Here is a 20,117-nt window from a genome sequence, read left to right on the forward strand (position 1 = left end):
TATTAATAGTTAATATTAGTATCAATGATGCAGCTGTATCATCAGAAGACAAACTAATTTCCCATGGTAGGCATGGTAATGTTATCAGTCAAAATGACGCTGGGGAAAATGAGAGAGACAATGTGGGTGAGGTAATTTCTTTCCTTGGACCAAATTCTGTTGGTGAAAGAGACAAGTTTTTAAGTTTACACAGAGCTGTGTAAGCTCAAAAGCTTGTGTCTTTCACCAACAGAAGTTGGTCCAATAAAAGATATTACCTCATGTACCATGTCTCTCTAATATTCTGGGACCAACACGGCTATCACAACACTGCAAACTAATGGGGAAAATCTCAGTGAATCCACGGATAGATATTACTTTAGCTACTGCATCTCTAGTTAAAAGAAATGGATCGTAGATAAGAAGATAAAAAGAAACATACCAAATTAACCAAAATAAAAATGAAGTATATGAATGCTAGAAAGGTACAGGTGCATTTTTGACAGAAAACTCAGACAAAACTCTCACTGAAGTCTTTAATCAGGCAAAACTTCTTCCTGAGCAAGGTCAGTATGAGAAAGTGGAACTGGGATCATTTAGCATGCTACAGACTAATATAATGCTATATGTATCAACTATATTTTCGTTGTGCACTTGTTTCGTTTGTTGGTAAATGTATAAGATTTTCATCAGTATCATTTTTGAGTGTTAACTATTACAATAGTAAATTGGCTTGTCTTCTGATGATAGAGCCACATTATTAGTAGTAAGATAATTGCCAGTCTTGAACTGGACATTTATCTTCCACCAACAACTTAGCATGGAAATAAGGTACTATTTCTAATCACATATCTAAATGTAGTATAATATTTTTCTCGTTAGAATATTTTGTTGTCATATGTATCGCTATAACATGTTGACTAATTTACAATTATTTTAATACAAAAGCTTTTTTCAATTTAATGTGGTAAAAATAAAAATCAAATGTTAAGATGAAACTCCTTATAAAGAGGTTTTTTTTTTTTACCCCTGTAAATCAAACCACAGGCCTTACTTTCTATTTCTGGTGAATGGAGGCACTTTGATAGTGAACAAGTGTCACATTTTAAAATTCCTGAATACTGTAAAAGAGACTGAAATCCTGTCTAGAATACAACAAAAATGGAACATTTCAACATTAAGTTCCTTGAGTTTCTAAGCACCAAGTGCACAGAACTTGTTGTGGCTTCCAGGGCTAACATCCCTTCTGCTGGAATTCCAGATAGTGGCAGTCTGCTGAAACATGAGTTCAGTTACCAAATATAGATGAGTGGGGTAAGAATACATAGTCACAGAGGACAGATATAATTCACAGGCCACAGTCGCCTTGATGCTTACTCAGGACCAAGCAATCTTTATTGAATAGTTAAAGCAACTTTCAGCTTTCTTAAGCAAAAAAGGAGGAAGCAGCCTTTCCTGAAATTAATTATATGTGAGACTCTTCAAGCTGGCCTAACGTATATAAGGTCTGTAATGTGGTTTTTTTTTTTTTTCTGTGAATTCAATTAATTGTTCTCAGGGAATAATAGCTCAGGGCTTCAAAATCCATATCAAAATAAGTATTTATTTGTTTTTGAAACACCATTAGAAATTTCCCTTAAACTCTGTTACTCATTTGAGTGGGCTTGATTTTATTTTGATTTTTTTTAATCTATGATTTTTCTTAGCACAATTTTCACAAATTTTAAAGATGTTTGTATTTTTCCTTAGTATTTCCCTTTTCATTACAATGAGAAAGTGAGATCTGTAAAATTACTTTCCATGGTATTCTGTTCCTTACTGTTTATTCATGTAATGCTTTAAACTGATGAATTATTCATGTATTTTCTAAAAGCGTGAAAATTATTGCCACTGTAATAAAATCGATTTTAATTAATTATTTTACCATGTTAATGGGTATAGCATCTGTGATTTTACATGACAAGATAAATATCAAATTGTACCATGGAAATAATTTGTGCATAATATATCTTCCATAAAGTTAAACATTCCAAGTAATATATATGCAAAATTTTTATTTTCCATGTTGTCTTTAAAACAATACAGTGCATTAATAATGGTGAATACACTCATTAGATAGAAGTGCAAAGCACCATTATAAATATGCTGTTGTCTAACCACTAGATGCTAGAAATAGCATTAGATATTTCTAATTATGATCTTATGTGCTATTTGATAGGGTTAGTGTTATTTTAACTTCATTTAGCTGTGACTTAAAGAAGCAAGTTGTTCTAAATGAAATTTTGGATTCCCTGAATTACAGTGGATTTATACATTACAATATAAGTTTTAAAAGTGTCTTTTAGACCAAAATGTTTAAACTTAGATGCCTAAAGACAGACATGTAAATCCATATTTAGACACCAAAATAAGTAATCAGATTTTTCAGAAACGCTCAGCACTTCTGAAAATCTAGCCAATTATTTAGATATCTCAATATGGATTTAGATGCCTAACTTTAGGCATCAGACTTTGAAAATTATAACTTTCAGTCATGTGTAAACCACTGTTTTTATCTAATAAGATACACAATGCTATAAAGCTCAAATAATTGTAACATTGTTCACAATATAATCATTTTACTAGAAACTAACCATTCTCTGTTATGCTGAGTGGCAAAGGGCCAAATTCTGCCCTGAGCCATATCCCAGTCAGACAACAGAATAGCATAGAGTGAAAGTCAGGACAGTTTAGCTTATTATGATACATTTCACACAGAGATATAAGCTTCAGTAGGAAGAAGAAACTGTGTGAATCAGAGTCATGTAAAGATATGCTTGTGATGCACAATATGATTTAAAGCAGTAAATTATCCATACACAGTAGCATATTTATTCATTTGAATATGACGTTTTCAAAAATTACTAATTGTTCCAGAGACACAAATTCTCCAGATTTAACTCTTGATTCCCTGGCATTCATCCAGTTGCCTTAACAGCTGCGCCTCTAGATCAGGTTGGGTTCATTTCTAAAACTGCTAAATTGTAGCCAGTTATGCTGTATATACTTTTTTAGATTTTGTTGACAATATATTGGCATGATTGCTAGATTTGTTCCCCTGTAAATAGGAATAAAGGGAAAGAGACAACCTAATTAAAGCAAGGACTACCCCTATCAACCTACTCTATAAAACTATGCTTCAAATGTTGAACCATAAAACAAACTCTTTGGCTTCCCTGTACTTCCCTTGTATGTGCTTGGCTGTAATCCACTGGCAGAGCACACAAAAAAAGAGATATCAAGAGAGGCATGTACTAGTCCAAGAATTCAATCAGTCAATCAGCTAATGATTATCTGCTGGGTAAACCCCAGTGAAGTAACTAGAAGTAATTGGAGTGTGCATGAGCCAGTGTAAAATACATGTGTGTGCATCTCATGACTATCAAGCCAGCTAGCACTGAAGAAATGGACTAGGGAATAATGTGAACATGCAAAGTTTTAAGCAATCTAGTTTTAAGAAATTAAACTCCCCAAGGAAATGAGAATATATATATAAAGGTATATATATGGTCATGACGATCAGGGATATTTACATCACTGTTGTTCAGCTGAATTAATATTCAGCAGAAGCAGTTATCATTCTTGGAGCCAAGTTGTCACCAATGTAGCATCTAGGAAACCAAACAAGCTTCAACTCATGGAACTTCTTGCATATAATTCCATTTGGGGAACGGGTTTTATTCTGCCCCCACAGAACAAGCAAGGAATGAGATGCTTTAAAATGCTGTAGAAAAACTGAGGGGAGTTATAGACAATTTTATCTTCATATACAAGCTGCTTGGTACAATGTGACTTGCAAGATATATGCATGAATAACACTCCCTTCAATATTGCTTTACTGTATCTATAGTTCATGGTAGTCTGATGTTCTATTAATTTAAATGATCACTGTATATCATAATGCTACCAAGGAACATGCATGTTCCAACAGCAGTGAAGGAAATGAAATATTAACAACCAGAAAATCATAAATAACATGATTAAAAATAATTTTATATTATTAACCAGGAGAAAGCATGGAAATTCTAATCAAGGGAATTCTAGAGACTCCTACTCATTCAGATTCTAAATAATAATAATCATTTGTTTAAATCACTTCAATGTTCTCTTATTGTGATTTAATGTTGCAATATGTTATGATTTTGAAGGCACTTTTGTGGGGAAAGAAATGCAGGTACATCATGGAAATGATCATGAACCTAAACATATAATAATAGAATGGGTAAGATTAATAGGAATCAATAAATCACTGAAAATCATTTGGAGGAGATGAGCTAGTGCTAGCCAACATGCAGGGTTAAAACAAAACAAACCTCTTACAAATTCATAACAGGACTGGATGTAGAGGACCTGAAACACTTACTTTGTAACTAGCTTTCTCTTGCTCAGTGTCAGTCAGGCCTATTCTAACTCAAAGTGAATGATCATGCTACAAATAATTCTTACATCATTAGGATTTAACTTTTTCCCACCTGCGTTTGTAGCCTGTCATTTGTAAATAATGAATCTACAGTTATATGACACAAGCATATAAAGTGTTTGTTTTATTGTCACACTGCTTATAGAAATTATGTGCATTTTCTTCCAGCATGCAAGACAGAAGGCATGAACAGGTGGTGTCTCTACCCTTAATGCTAAAGGAGGCTTACTCAGCAGAGAAAAGAGCCCATGAGGATTACTCTGAAAACATGTCAGAGGCTTCCTCCTTTCATGACTTTTTTTATGATTCCCTATCAGGCATACAGGATGGAGAGGTTTCTAATGAGCTATCTGCATTTCTCAGCAAGGAGGAGATAAGTAAAAGCCTTGATCTTGCCAGAGAAGCTATTGCTAATTCAGTGAAGGAGAATCAGAATATAGAGCAGGAGTTCACTCATCGTTTCAACACTTATCCAAACTCATCAGAATATGCTTCTTCTAGAAAGACCAAAGTCCACGAACAAGAAGATTTGGGGACGCTTCAGCTGAGCAGTCCAAATTCACTATTCAGCACAGCTCAAACTCTCCCAGAGCAACAGAAACAGCAACCACCCACATCCCCTCAGGCAGCAAGCAGCATTTGCACTGTTCCTGGGAGGCAAGGCAGCATCTCGCCCTCGCTAATGGCTAGTCCCAGCTTTATTCGGAGTCTAAGAAATGCAGAGAGATGTAGTCCAAATACGCAAAAGACAAGCCCAAAATCCAAATCAATATCCCAGGGAGATGCTCCTTTCAAGAACAAGCTGTGTGACAAGGCTGCCATGTTCATTGAAGAACTTTCTTCCATATTTAGAGAAGCAGCAAAGGCAAGAGGCAGGAGTCCCAATGGGGACTCCTCTTCTCCAGACAGTGGATACCTGTCTCCTAAAAAGAAACAGTCAGCCATGATAAATGCCTCAGTGAATCAAAGCCCTGGTAGAGCATATCCAGAGACCAAACCTGAGGCAAAGTTACCTGAGACTCACCACAATGGAGAGCCCTTCCCTGACAGGAAGTATGTCACTCAAGAAAGTGAAATTGCCTTTCACCATGAGCTCACCAATCCAGGTAGCTATCAGTCTTCAGCTCCTCGATTTACTCAGAAACTCCGGAGCCAGGAAGTAGCTGAAGGAAGCAAGGTGCTGCTGGAGTGCAGAGTTGCTGGAAACCCAACACCTCATGTCAGGTAGGTGTATGGCAGTTTAAAATGGTCAGGGTGATATCTTCTAATGGCTGATATCTTCTAATTTTACTTTTGTGGAAGAGTATCACCATGGACCTGCTCAAGGGTAATGTACAAGAAAATTCTAACAGTGCATGCTGACAGCCAAGTGATTTTACTAATATATTCATGAAGTGACAGATTTTACCACCATTACCTTGGTGGTTCCTTACTCTGCAAATATTTCCATTGATTTCTACTTGCAGAGTAAGGTACTGTCGTCAGACGTCACCGGTGTGATGCTCTGCTCTGTTCAATGATGATAACGGTCGGCTGCGTATATGTGTGTTCTCCCAGTGTGCTGTCCCAGCTCTGCGCACATAGCTGGAATAGCAGATCTCAAGTGAACCGCCCAATGACCGTAGACTCTAATAAGGTACGAAGGCACCCAGCCAGGTTTATTGTCAAATGAAACACAGTCTCTAGCTCCCCGGATCAGATGTCTACAGTTCTGCTAGTACATATATGCTCCCTGACAATGGACTGGCTCAGTCAGTGGCAGGATTTGCCACTGCCCCCTAGGCCAGACAAAGATGTCCACATAGGGATGCATTCTTATACACAGGTACAAACAGGTCACACATCACTCCTGACACATTGAGGTACAGCCCTCTATGCATTAGGGTGCTGCCTCTCCCCTGGTACAGGTTGGTTTCAAATAAGTCTATCCATCATATTGTCCTTTTGATCCTGTCTTTAGGATGGGTTCCTTTTTATCTCTGTGGGATGTGTTTGTACCGGGCTATTCTGGTGCCATCCTAGCACACGTTCATCTTACTAGTGCTTATATGTGTATACGTGTTTTTAGCAGCCTTGTTCTTGCCAACATCTGTGAGCAGGGCCTGCCTCTGACTCACAGCATAACTTTGCTTTATGTTAGCAAAGTCTTGACCATTACTTCCATTCAGACCTCAGGCTTCATACCAGGCCTCTGATACCAAGGGTTTATGTCTCAGGGCCTCATCTTACTACAGGTACTCAGTCCAAGTAAGGGTGGCAGAACTAGGCCCAAAATTGGCTTCAGAGATTAGTGTCTCACCAATGTGAGTAAAGGGATTCACAATCTGGTCCTTAAATGCTGCAGTCACAAAGACAGTAAATAAGTGTATACATTGCATTTCTCTCCATCGGTCAGAACACTGGATAAATAACCTGAAAAAACTTTCTAATAATTTTGTCACCTCCAGCCAGAAGTCTTTCAGATTGAGACATTCTCAGAAGATACACTGCTCTACAGCCAAAATGCTTCTGAAATAAATGTAGTCAAACTTTACTAATTCTGGGTCACTGAGAACAAAAATGATGCTTAAAATTGTTGATTGCCTCTAGTTTTCAAGATATGCTATTGGGTCAGTATATATGACCCTTGACTTGAGAATGGCGGAGGATAAGTGAGTTATAAAGGGAAGGGATCTCAATTTAAACCAGAAATGGCTAAAATACATCTTTGACTGGATCTATGAATAAATCTATGACTGGGTTTGGACAGTACTTGCTTTTTAGGCGAAACAATGAATGATGCAATCTGAAGCTGGTATTGCGTCATACATGATATGAATTGCATCATGTTATTCCTAGAAGTCATGGATGATGCAATCATAACGAAGCTTACATCACTCTGCTGAACAAATTGCCCTATATCATCTCTAGAAATCATACAGTGTCGTGCTCTCTTATTTGTCAGTGTTTGATTTTGCAAAGGGACACATTTCTGTTTAGCCAAAGTGAGCAGAGATGCCTCGTACTTGGGTGAACAGTGCAGATAACTTCTGCTATGTTTGTGGTGAAGTGACTTTTGCATCACAAAAGCGCAGTATAACCACTGTGGTTAAGAAAGCCTATCACCTTTATTTTGGCTGCAAAATTGGAGATCAGGACAAGAGATGGGCCCCACACATATGCTGCAACACTTGTGCAACAAATCTTTGCCCGTGGTTGAACAGGAAAAGGAAATCTATGCCTTTTACAGTGCCAATGATTTGGAGAGAGCCAACAGATCATACCAGCAATTGTTACTTCTGCATGGTGCTTCCAGTTGGGAAAGGTGTGTCAAAGAAGAAAAAGTGGACTGTGCATTATCCAAACATTCCATCAGCTATACGCCCAGTACCCCACGGAGAAGGACTGCCGGTTTCTGATGCACCAGAATCATTCTCACTTGAGTCAAACGAGGAAGAGGAAGAGGATGAAACTTCTGGTCCTGAACCATCAATGTCACAGGACCCACATTTTCTCCCATCCTCCTCCTCTGAACCACACCTCATAACACAAGGTGAACTGAATGACCTTGTCAGGGATTTGGAACTACCCAAGAGTAAGGCAGAGCTGTTGGGCTCCAGCCTACAGTAGTGGAATCTCCTGGCAGGTGATGTTAGGGTTTCCATGTTCCGTGACCATCAAAAGGATCTTGTCCCATTCTTCTTCATGGAAGGTGATCTTGTAGCCTGCAACAACATCGATGGTGTCATGGCAGCCCTCAACATCGTTCACGATCCAGATGAGTGGAGACTGTTCATTGATTCATCGAAGACGAGTCTTAAAGCTGTTTTACTGCATAATGGCAATGTTTTGCCATCAATTCCAGTTGGTCATGCAGTCCATATGAAGGAAACCTATGACAACATGAAACAACTTTTGAGGTGCATAAACTATGACCAACATCCGTGGCAGCTTTGTGGCGATTTGAAGGTTGTTGCTCTCTTGCTTGGTCTGCAGACTGGATACACAAAGTACTGCTGTTTTCTCTGTGAATGGGATAGTCGTGCAAGAGATTCCCACTACATCAAGAAAGATTGGCCACTCCGACAGTCATTGGAGCCTGGGGGGGAAAAGTGTTCAGCATCCACCACTTGTTGAATCAAGGAAGATTTTGTTAATACCCTTACACATCAAGCTGGGTCTGATGAAGAACTTTGTCACGGCCATTGACAAAACACAAGCAGCTTTCAAGTACCTCCATGGAAAATTTTCAAGGTTAAGTGAAGCTAAGATAAAGGAAGGTGTCTTTGTTGGTCCTCAGATTCATGAACTTCTTCGAGATGATGCATTTGACCATGCACTGCGTGGCAAGGAAAAGACGGCATGGAAAGCCTTCCGGTTAGTGGCAATAAATTTTCTCGGAAACAACAAGGCAGACAACTACAGGTTGTTGGTGGAAAACCTCCTCAAGGCATACAAAAGCCTTGGTTGCAACATGTCACTAAAGATACATTTTTTGCACTCTCATCTAGATTTTTTTCCAGCGAACTGCGGAGCAGTGAGCGGCGAGCACGGCGAGCGATTTCACCAGGACATTGCAACAATGGAGAAACGCTATCAGGGCAAATGGAGCCCATCAATGCTTGCAGACTATTGCTGGACAGTGACAAGAGATGCTCCATTTAATGAATACAAGAGACAAGCCAAGAAGCGCCAAGTAGACACTGAATAGGACTAAACTATGTACAGAATAGTTTTTTGCCTTTTGTTTCATAATAAATGTTATTTATATAACCCTTTTGCTGATTTTTAAAGTGTTACATAAACAGGACAGTTGAAATATTATCATGTAAAGCAACCATAAACACATGAAAAGACCTAGGTTTACAATTTATGATTAAAACTCTACTATCTACACAATATACATAGACATAAAATGTAAAAAATAACTTAAATATCTTAGAAACAGTAGCCAATCAGTTGTTTTAATTGTCATATTTGAATTCAGCACATCAAAATATATAATACATAGCACATTTTATCTCTGAAGCAGACGACTTCTCAAAAATTGTAGAACAGTGATATCAGATGGTCCCTGTATCAAAACATTTCCTCCAGTATGTCGTTGCAATTTTGAACCTGTATTGTTATGCTTGATGGGCATACTGAAATATCTACTGTAATAACAATTTTCACAATGTTCTTAATTGTTAAATCATACTTGTTAGCTATTATGAGAGTTCTAAATTTTACATTTCTAAAACCTATAAACACAATTATTAAGGGAACTCAGCAAAATCTGAAAGGTGCTGAGAGCTTTCTGATCCTTTTGAAGCCAATGGAAGTTGAGGACAATTTCAACTTGCAGACCTGGGCATTTCTTGGAAAGATGTCTGCCAATATTTTGTCTTAAATCAGATGTTTTCTCAAGCATCTTTAACAAGAAAAGAAATTGACAGATCAAAGCAATTATTTTGCAAAGCAACATGTTTTCGGCATGATTTTAATACAATTATTCAAGTATTATAAAGTATTACAAAGCAGCTGTACTTCCTTAAATTGAAAAGCAAGTGAGACTGAATAGTCTAAAAATAGGAGACCTTAATAAGGAAGGGAATGTGAAAACCTTTGACGCCAGAAAACAAGCTTAATCTTTAACTGATTTATTTTGGCTTGATTAGAAAGAACTGATAGTCAAGTTGTATACTACATTAATGTACTAGAATGAAACAGGTCATATAGATACTCAACGTTTCTACTGAGTTGACTATTTTTACCAGTTCTAGCCTAATATGCCTGTTAATTTAACACTTCAGAATTATAAAATATAAGTATAGGCACCTACCCTATGTTATAGGTACCTAGCCAAAGATTATAACCTAAAATATGTATATGGAATCTTTCTCATACCAGTAAAATATCTGAAAATGGTGAAATATTCTAAGTGCATTTAATGCATATAGCATATAATCATCAGTTGGTAATAACTTCAGATAACAGCTGAGCAGAACTGGAATCAAACCAGTGACCTAAAAGTGAAATGCTGTGTATGATATTATAAGTCCTCAATGAAGATGCAATATTAGGAAAGCAAAGATACATCATTATCTTATATTAACATTACAGTATCTCATTGCTATTATTTTGTCTAGCAGTCTTATAGTTACTCTGACTCACAGCTGTGGAGTCATCCATGAAAAACCCACAGCAATGGAAAGATGTGTGCAAAAACCTTAGATGCTTTCATAGTATTTTTGCATTGCTATTACATTCATCCAGTTAGTGGTGTGTGCAAAGAAGCTACAAGTTCTTCACTTTAACTGACATGACTTTTTTTTAAAAAATTCCCTTAATATTGCAGTACTCATTAACTTACAATCTGGTCTACCCCCAATTGTCTTTTTTATGTGGTTATATCTTTGATTGGTGATATCTCTTTGTTACTCTTCATTCAGGGACAATAGAAGAGATGCAAAAAAAAATTTTTTGTCAGCACAGCTCCTGGACTATGGTATGTGAGGCACTTATGAAAAAACAAATCATGCTCTCTTGTGTGAATCCCATAGAAACGGTGGCTTTTTCCTTTAATGTGAATGGAATGGTGATTTTAGAGATGGGGGGGAAGATTTGGAAAATGTGCCCCACCTTGCAATAACAATTTATTTTCAATGCCAATAAAATTCTTTTGGCTTATTGTAATCTTATCCACCTTACTGAAGAGGTCACTCTATCACAAGTCAGGCAATGAGAATTTTGACAAAGTATTTCTCTTTAGTGAATAACACCAGGGGGCACTCGAAAGCAGTTTCAATATATTTATTTAGTTAAACATATTTCAGGGTGAACTGTGAAAGCAGTACTATTATCCAGTCAGTTATTAAGAATTTGTTGTTAGATACAGGTAACAGCAAAAATTTGAACCCTCTCAGACTTTGTGGCAGTTTGGACCTAGGCCCAGAGTCCATCTTTAAATCTTGCCCAGGTTTTTATTTATTAAAACAAATCACAAGTTGTATTTTAAGTCTCTATTTTAAGAGCATCACAACTATTATACTATAAGACTATCTAACATTAGAATAGCCTGGTTCATTAAGAAGGCTTCCAAAGAACTGTACATTGTGCACATCAGAATCACTTCACCTCCATTCTTCCTCCCTCCAACACTGAAAAACAGCCGTCTTCAGGATGGAACTGTGTAACAGCCCATAACAACATCACACAGTAGTTCAACACTGGAAGGAAAAAATAGTGAATCCAGATGAAATTGCAGAAGTAAATCAGAATAGGCAAAATGTGCAATAGCTGAACTTAAAATGTTTCTACCATTTTCAGAGAGATTTCTGCACTTGTGTGTGAGAGAAAATATTATGTATATAGGCCCAGATTTTTATAAATGGATGCCTGAAGTTAGTCTTCCCAATCCATATTTAAGCACCTAAATAAGTGGCCTGATTTTCTGAAGTGCTACACATTCAGGAAATCCTGCTGATTACATCCAATGGGAATTTCTAGGTATGTGTTACCTTAGAAAACCAGGCCACTTATTTGCGACCTAAATATATGGATTGGGGAAGCCTCACTTTGGACACCCTTTTCTCCAAAATCTTGAATATTAGGGGAATAATGGTAGAAGCAGTGAAAACTTTCATACCTGTAGAAACTAAGCATGCCAACTGTATGAAACTAAAGCTCAATAAGCTGAAATTTGACCATAATACTAGGGCCAAACAGCAATATTTTTATGGTAAGTGCTATCAATCTTTAGTGACTAAGAGTGTTCAGAATCTTGGTTTTGGATCTCATCTGAAAGGCAGCAGCACCAATAGTATAATATCCCCTAAAACAGTGATGCTCAAACTTTTTCAGTTGCATCCCCCCTTAGCAGTAACAGAATCTGTCCATGCCTCTCCCCCTCCCCCCCCCCCCCCAATTACTGCAGGTGGAGCTTCGGCTGAAGGCAGAGAGCTGAGGGCAGAATTGGGGATGGGGGTGGAGCTGGGGCTACAGACAGAGCTGGTCTGGGGTGGAGAGGGAATGAGGGCAGATCCAGGCTGGGGGTGGAGCAGAGCTGCAGCGGGGTCAGAACTGGTCTGGGGGCAGAACTGGGCCTGGAGACAGAGCAGGACTGGGGGCTGAATGGGGTTGGATGTGTGGTTGTTAGCGTGATGCTCCCATAGTTTGAGAACCACTGCCCTGAAACCATGCTGAAGTAGTAGTACAGTGGAACCTCAAAGATACGAACACCAGTGTTCCAGGCTTAGAGTTGGTAGGGGAACTCCCACCTTTTCATGTTCTCTGTATGTATATATATCTCCTTACTATATGTTCCATTCTGTGCATCCGAATAAGTGGGCTGTAGCACACGAAAGCTGATGCTCAAATAAATTTGTTAGTCTCTAAGGTGCCACCAGTACTCCTGTTCTTTTTGCAGACACAGACTAATACGGCTGCTACCCTGAAACAAATTACTGTTTGTAGTTTTAAAAGGTGCTGAATATCCATCAGCTCCCCTGGACTTCAAAAGTAGTTGCTGGATGTTCAGAATCTTTGAAATCAATTGCTTATTTAGGTGCATAAAAATATATTTAGAAGCCTATCTTTAGGCATCCATGCTTATTTTGTATTATACACATCCTGTATGTACATGTAAACAACATGCCTCTTTTGCTCACTACAAACTACTTCCCTTCATGACTACTGGACTCTAACCTGGACTCTAACCAGATCCAGCAGACAGAGCCATCCCTTGGGTAGGGTGAATCAGGGCAACTGCTCTGGGCCTGCACTTTGGGGGGCCCCACAGGCCGTGCAATTGGCTGGTGCGGTCGATCCCGGAACACATAGGCGTGAGAACTAGGAGTGCGGGGGGTGCTGCAGCACCCTTGGTCTCCTGGCTGCCAGCTCTGCACCCAAGGTCCCAGCTGCTTCCCCGCGTGCCTGGGGTCTGTCCTGCCAACCAGCCGCTGATGCAGAGTGGGGCCCCCAAGCCAGCGGGGGCTGATGTGTCCCAGGCCCTGCAGCCCCCTAGGGACAGCCCTGCCAGCAGACACTAATGACATTTAAATGTCAGCAAGCAAAATTAATATGTAAAGATATGCTCAGAGTCTGTTTTCAACAGCAGATAAAGCAAATACTGTATAATCCTGCACTTATAGTGTACTTGTAAGCGGGGGAATGGTCCCGCTATTGTGGATAACTTTCCTGACTTCTGCACTACCCCGGTGAGGTGGGCTAGCAAAAGGATCTGAGTCCCCGCTCCCACTTCCTTTACCCAGAGGCCTCCCTGCCCTTGAGGGCTCCCCTTCCACTCTCCTGTCTGGCTGAGTCCTCGTAACCCCAACAAGGCTGGGCCCAGGATTCCTGGGGGGGCTCGACCCCTAACCCTGCTGTGGTCACCTAGGACAGGGGCTAGGGTGTCCCCACTCCGGGGTACTCTCTCTGCACTGGGCACCTCCCTGACCCACTGATTATTCCATACAATTTAAAGCAAATACAAGTTGTTTAATTAACAATTAATCTAAAGAAAAGAACAAGGAAAAATGGGAAAGGTTAAAGGAAAACACATCACCCCGCTCTGTGGCAGGGAACATCACAAACAGTGTCTCTGGAACGTCAGGGCAGGTCACAGTCTGCTCCTTGTAGGTCCCAGGCCTCCTTCTCAGGCCCTGGCCGTGCTGCAGAGATGCTGCGGGTTGGACACTTGCAATGGTGGTGGCCACACACCTCCGGGCTTTGAGTGGTGGGACCCTTCTTCCCAGCATCAGCCCCCCGTAGGGTTAAGGTCCCCCTCCCAGTCTGGCCTGCAAGGGCCCTTGTCTGGGGGTGTCTTTCTGTGCTGGGCCCTTTGCCCAGGTCCCCCCTTGGCTGGCCCCACTTGCTAACCACACCTGGCTCTGTGGCTGCAGGTCTGCTCCCAGCACAGCATCTGCTCCCCCTGGGCTGCGTCTCTGGCTTTGTATCTGGCACGGTTCTGCTCTCCAGCTCAGCTTGGGCCCCTGCTCTCTCCTTAGCTCGGCCCCACTCAGTCTGACCCAGGCAATTCCAACTCACACGGAGGACAGGACCCACCCTGGCCTCCTGTCATGCTGATTAGCCTGCCTGCCCTGTCAATCAGGCTTACCTGGAGTATTGGCCTCTCGCCATTGTTCCTGGGGACTGTCAGTCTCAGGGTCCTGATTTCCCATCGACCCCTCCCCTTTTAGTGCTGGGAGCTAGCAACCAAAACACCCCCACTGAATGTTAGTAAGGGGGCAACAGTCCCCTTACATACTTTATGTTTTCAAAGCACCTGAGGAGCCTCCACTAGCTTGATTCCCCTTCCCTACCATGTCCCAATTATTCCAAGGCTTCTAATAAGTTTAAAACCTAAGACTACATTACAATTCTAACCCCGCATTCAATTTTCTAAAATGAGGGGCTTGATTCTACCCTGTCTTGCACCTTCTGTAGTCTGTGATAGCTATGTAATGCAAAACATTGACACTTGCATTAGGTAGCATTTAACAGCACTTTGCACAGCTGTGAGTGATCTCATACAGTGTAAGGCAGTGCAGAATCAGGCCCTTAAATGCCTAATAAGTAGACAAATTGCAATCTCTCCAAAATACACACAGCCTCACGGGAACCTAAAGTTCTGATCCTCCCAGTAACATCTGCATCATTTGCTGAGAATCCTATCTCTAAATTAGTTACCTCAAAGAATTCCCCTCCCTCTTCACAAGTGCTGCTTTAAGCCCTGATCCCTTACATATGAGTTCAACTTTATGCATGTGTGTGAATGTTTGGAGGATCCGGCCCTTATTTGACAAAAACCCTTTATAGTGAATAGTTCTAATTTACCTACCAGTTTCATCCTTTTAACTTGTCCCCTTCCCTTATTGCCCAACCCAGTATTGCTACCTCTTCTTAGGAATCATGGATTTTCATGGGAAGAGTCAACAGGAGAATTCTCTTTTTGGAGAATGAGTGATATCTATAGAGTTCTACAACCAGCAAGATTATCACCAAGGCAATTAACAATAGTAGGTGTTTGTTTCAATGGTTAGAGAAGTCTTTTATAAAAAATATATAAAGAAGTAATACACGCTATAGGAATATCAGTAGGAAGTGCTTTTGTAGAAAAGACTACAGTTCAATAGCATGCCCATAACCATTATCTTGTATTCTATAACCTGTTTTCATAATCAAGATTAATTTGTTCTCACAAATTAAAAACTGGATTTATATGCTTTAACATTAATGATTGTCACACCAATTTTCAGAAGAGGCTAGACAAGGCAATAATTACCTAAGCTTATTAGACATAGAATTGCTGTTTTATTCTAGCATTAAAGCTTATAATGAAAAATATTTGTTTTAAAGGCTCATGCTGGCTATAAAGCCTTTAAAACCTCAGAAAGTTTGTTACTGATGCTGAAATTGTAGCAAAGTTTTTTTCATATATACATTTCCTACAAATATGTATCTTACTATTGCAGTAACACCTACCATAGATTTACTCAGATTTTTTTTTCTTTTTTTAAGAAACAACTTTTCTGCTAAAATTAACCTTAATGCTCCCCTGTCTTCTTAGAGCCTGTTGGTATAGTGTATTTGGTGTCTAAAATATGTAAATATTTTTCTACTTATTATATCATAGTGCTAAAGCCCTAAGAAGAGGGAGGGTATTTAAATAGAGGACTCGTTATTTAACTTGTATTCCTTCATTATCTCCCACAAGTTCTGTCTTTTGTAAAATTGCTGCAGTAGTAAACTACTCCTCGTATGTAAGTTCTTTTGGGGTAGGGGCATTGTCATCTTATAGGTTGGTACTGCACCTACCCTATGAACGGTGCTACTAAAATATAAATAATAATATATGAACTTTTGTGTGTGTTGCTATGAGCCTGATTACAAAGGGAAGAACGATAGTCGCTATTTTTAACCTACCGGTATACCCACTACAGGAAGCAAAAATTTGTTTCAAATCTGTTTATTAACAGTAGACGGTTATGGCAGTTTTACCTATCCCTAATTAAGATATGGGGTAGCTTATATATAAATGTAAGGAAATAATATCCCTGTCCAAGGAGAGATTTCTCTGGATGTTACATCACTTCTTTCATTTTTTCCTAATTTGCTTTTTTACCCTTTCTCAATCATTTGGCGTTTGTTTTGTTTTTGTTGTTTTGCCTTTGATTTATATTCTTCTTTCCTCTGTTGCTTTCTCCTTGTTGAGTATCCCTTTCTGATTTTGGTGTCTCCCCCAGTTATCTGTTGTCCTCTTTCTCCTATTCTGTGGCCTGTATCGCCGTTCTCTTTTTCCCTTCTGAAATCTCTCTTCCTACTTCACCCCTCGTTTGGGATAATGTATTTCTATGTCTGAACGCCCAGGGAGCACCTCTCTTACAGAAATTCTGAGCATCTTTGGGCTGCAACAGGAAAGTTCATATGTATTGAAAAAGCACTCTCAGCGATTTATGTGATTATTTCATCACTTCTCCTGCTTTTTTTTATTGGAAAGCATACTGTGATTGGTCACTTTTCTGAACAGTGCTTGGGCAAATGGGTTTTTCCTAGCCAACTCTGCCTGGGGATCTCCTTTTGGAGGGGAGGGTTTTCCATGATGCCAATGAGCAAACTATGCAAACTCTGCCTGCGGTAATTTGTGCTGATATGCCCTGTGGATTTTAGGGTGGATGAGAGATCTGGCAGAGATCTCTCCCTACCCAGCTTGTGTGCTGAACACTCACAGTAGGGATTCTGTGGAATTGGGAAGAATATGCTGTGGATGCAGTATTCCTTGTGGCCAGGATAGTTTAGATCAGGCTCCCCTCTGCTTGGCTGAAGGATAGAGCCGTAGTTTTCTTTAACTTGTTAGGAAGATGCCTTTCCTTTAAGAACCAAGAGGGTGTTGATTGACATCATGATTGTCTGTTGATACTATTTGTGCATAAGTGCCTGGGAACCGATGCAGTGTGTGAATACCCATTGTCATTGCAGGTAAATGTCTTATTTCCCCCCACACACACACACTTTATGGTCAAATTTATACAAATAGTCACACTAGTGATAAACTGGTGTGAGGAGAGTCAGGCCCCTATAGTGTCATTGGGAAATGACCCTTCACAGGGACTCAGTGTTGATAATAGGATACTTTATCCTATGTAACTTTGAACAACAGTCACTGGTTCAAATGTGGTTTAGTCTGTTAACAATGGCAGTTCAGGGATCCTAGAAACAAGCTTGTGTGTGCAAAGACTCCAAGGACAGAAGAGGCAGGGATGCTGAGCGATTCTTAAACTACTAATTTCACCCATTTCGTGTACCCCTGGTATATGTTTGAGGGTTGTTAGACAGATGATGCAATTTCTGCTGTCCGTTATTTTTCTGTGCACTAAGAGGAGTTCTGTCCTCAGGCAGGCTGTCTAGTACCTTCACTGAATGACCTTTTAAAAAAATCAGAAACTTGTGTTCTACCATTTATCACAGCATAAATAAAAAAAAAGTTAGGTGCATATAGATGGAAGTTATGAGAGGCAATATCAAGATAATGGGGCAATTGTTTTAAATAATAATAATAAAAAAACTAGGACTGCTGTCTTAAATTGGATTTAGGCAGGAATCCCAGCTCAGTCAGTTTATTGTTCAGCAGCTATTTGTGAATACAAGTTTTTGTCCTGATGTATTTCTAATTACATCATGAATATTCTAAAGATGACTTGATCCATTTCTTTAACAGTTATCCCTTTTTGTCTGCCTCTGTTACAAAATGCAGAACTAAAATTGCTGACTAACACTCCCAGATAAATAGCATCTTAATTACTATTTACAAAAAGAAATCCAAAGAATAGACAATAGTGTTATCAAGTACAGTTGTATTTTGAATATTCTGGGCTTGATGTGAAGTGTATTCATAGCCACTCTAATTCTTAAAAGCTATTCCTGAATGGAATGTGAAGAAAATGGGTCTCTCTCTCTTTGTACAATAAGTTTATAAGGACACCTTTTTTTTTTTTTTAAAGTGGCTATGTAAGTGTTGTGCTTGGCTGAGAGCATAGGGAAACTTTCTCAGATGAGAATGTATCCACTCAAGTCTTCAGAAGACTAGAGATTATCAACAAGACTTCAGTTTTAAAATCAGATTATTAATAACAAACTACACTGTAAAAATAGAACCAAGACTCAACTCTCTGTATCACTTACTATTTGTTTGAGTTCATGCTTGTGTAAATTCAAAACATGGTCTCTTGTTTTTTCTAGCCTCCTACAAGCTTTTGACCTTAGCCACCTCTTGCCAAAGGTTTTGGCAAAAAGGAAATATACTAGTAATCTGACCAGAATATGCTAATTTGTTGGAGGTATTTTTTTGTTTGTTTGTTTTTTGTCAGATCAGTACTGTCAATCAGAAGCCTTATGTAAAGTAGACTATTGTGTAGCTTGCAGAGGTGCAAAGGAAAAGCGTATTGGAAGTGGAGGATCTTATCAGTGCTGAAAATATGGGGATGAGTGTGGGAGTGATGCTTTCAATAAAGAACAGCTGGAATCAATATATTTGGCTTCATTGCAGTCATTGCTTATCCGTGTTCAACAAGTACGTAATGCTATTCCAAATAATTTCTAAATAGTTATGTTAGTGTTTTTTGACATGTTTGCTTACTTGCCTTAGGGCAATACCACATCTTGGATTGTTTAAGAGTGTTAGGGGTAATTACAGCAATTTAATAACCTTATTTAGACAGCACATACTTTTGTGGGATACAATGCATTGCTTTATAAAGATGAATGCAGTAAATACAATTATCACTTTGAAACTTGACGCTTGAAACATTCTTTGCTGAAAGACACAAAGCTGTTTGCCATGTCTGAAATGCACTCTGTAAATGTTTTCAAGACAGCATGGAAGTTAATTTTACTGAACTGGACTACAAAACTGAGTAAATGGGATTCTTTGCAAATGTACATAGCTGATGACTGAAAACATTAACTTCAGTTTATTCAATTAGAGTTGACAAGACCTTGGGGGAGGCAGAGCAGCCTATACTCTAATGACTTATAGTAGACCAAGTATAGAAGAAATACTGTTAAATAGCAGTGAAAATTGAGTTTATTTTATTAGTTTTAGAGGCCATCTGGAAAATCTGTTTTTCTTTCTTATAAGCAGTTTAGTTTGACAGCGCAGTGTTAACTAGACCAAAACTAGGTAGCTTGGTAGCTTTGGGCCAGATTGAGGCCAATGCAGGGGAGATTAAAGAGGTGAAAGGTTCCCCTTTAGTTCCTTTCACCTACTACATGTACCATGGATAGTGGTGCAAAAGAATATCATCTCCATGTCTTGTGATATTTCTTAAGGCATCCAGAACCATAGATCACTGTGTTTCTCTCTCTGAGGTGGTGGGTGAGACTTGCTGGTGTTAAACTCGGAGAGAGATGTTCCCCAGTCTTTTAGCCATCCCAGGCAAGCTTCTCAGGACTCTGCCAGCCCTTACTTTGTCTCACAAGTTAACACTTGGTATACCTCAGTTCCTGAACTTCCCAGAAGTGTCCCTCTGTAGTGTTCAGCCCCCTATCACTGGACACTCTCAGTAATTGCCAAGTCCACTGCCTCCAAAGAGACAGTGTACACACAAGCTTACTTGATTCAACTGAGAAGGCACACTCTTCTTAATATCATAGTGCTGAGGCTATGTCTAAGCAGCAAAGGAAAACCCACGGCTGGCCTGTATCAGCCAACTTGGGCTCA

The 20,117-nt window shown here is 39.4% G+C and overlaps 1 protein-coding gene across 6 annotated transcripts in view; it reads left to right on the plus strand.

The window, feature by feature from the left end:
• The first annotated feature begins 385 nt into the window (after positions 1–385).
• The window catches only part of PALLD (palladin, cytoskeletal associated protein), a 324,448-nt gene continuing 304,716 nt past the window's right edge, over positions 386–20,117 (plus strand). For 4 of the 6 annotated variants that reach the window (XM_005309738.4, XM_005309733.5, XM_005309735.4 and 1 more), the window contains exons 1-2: positions 1,306–1,484; positions 4,607–5,662. In XM_005309738.4, coding sequence (XP_005309795.2) covers positions 4,608–5,662 — 1,055 coding nt within the window. In that variant the 5' untranslated portion in view covers positions 1,306–1,484; position 4,607. Of the gene's footprint in view, positions 546–1,305; positions 1,485–4,606; positions 5,663–15,039; positions 15,418–20,117 lie in introns of those variants that run through there. The other 2 variants (XM_005309734.5, XM_065596539.1) reach the window with 2 other exon arrangements.

This window comes from Chrysemys picta, chromosome 5, assembly GCF_011386835.1.
Source record: "Chrysemys picta bellii isolate R12L10 chromosome 5, ASM1138683v2, whole genome shotgun sequence".
Taxonomy (NCBI): Eukaryota; Metazoa; Chordata; order Testudines; family Emydidae; genus Chrysemys; species Chrysemys picta.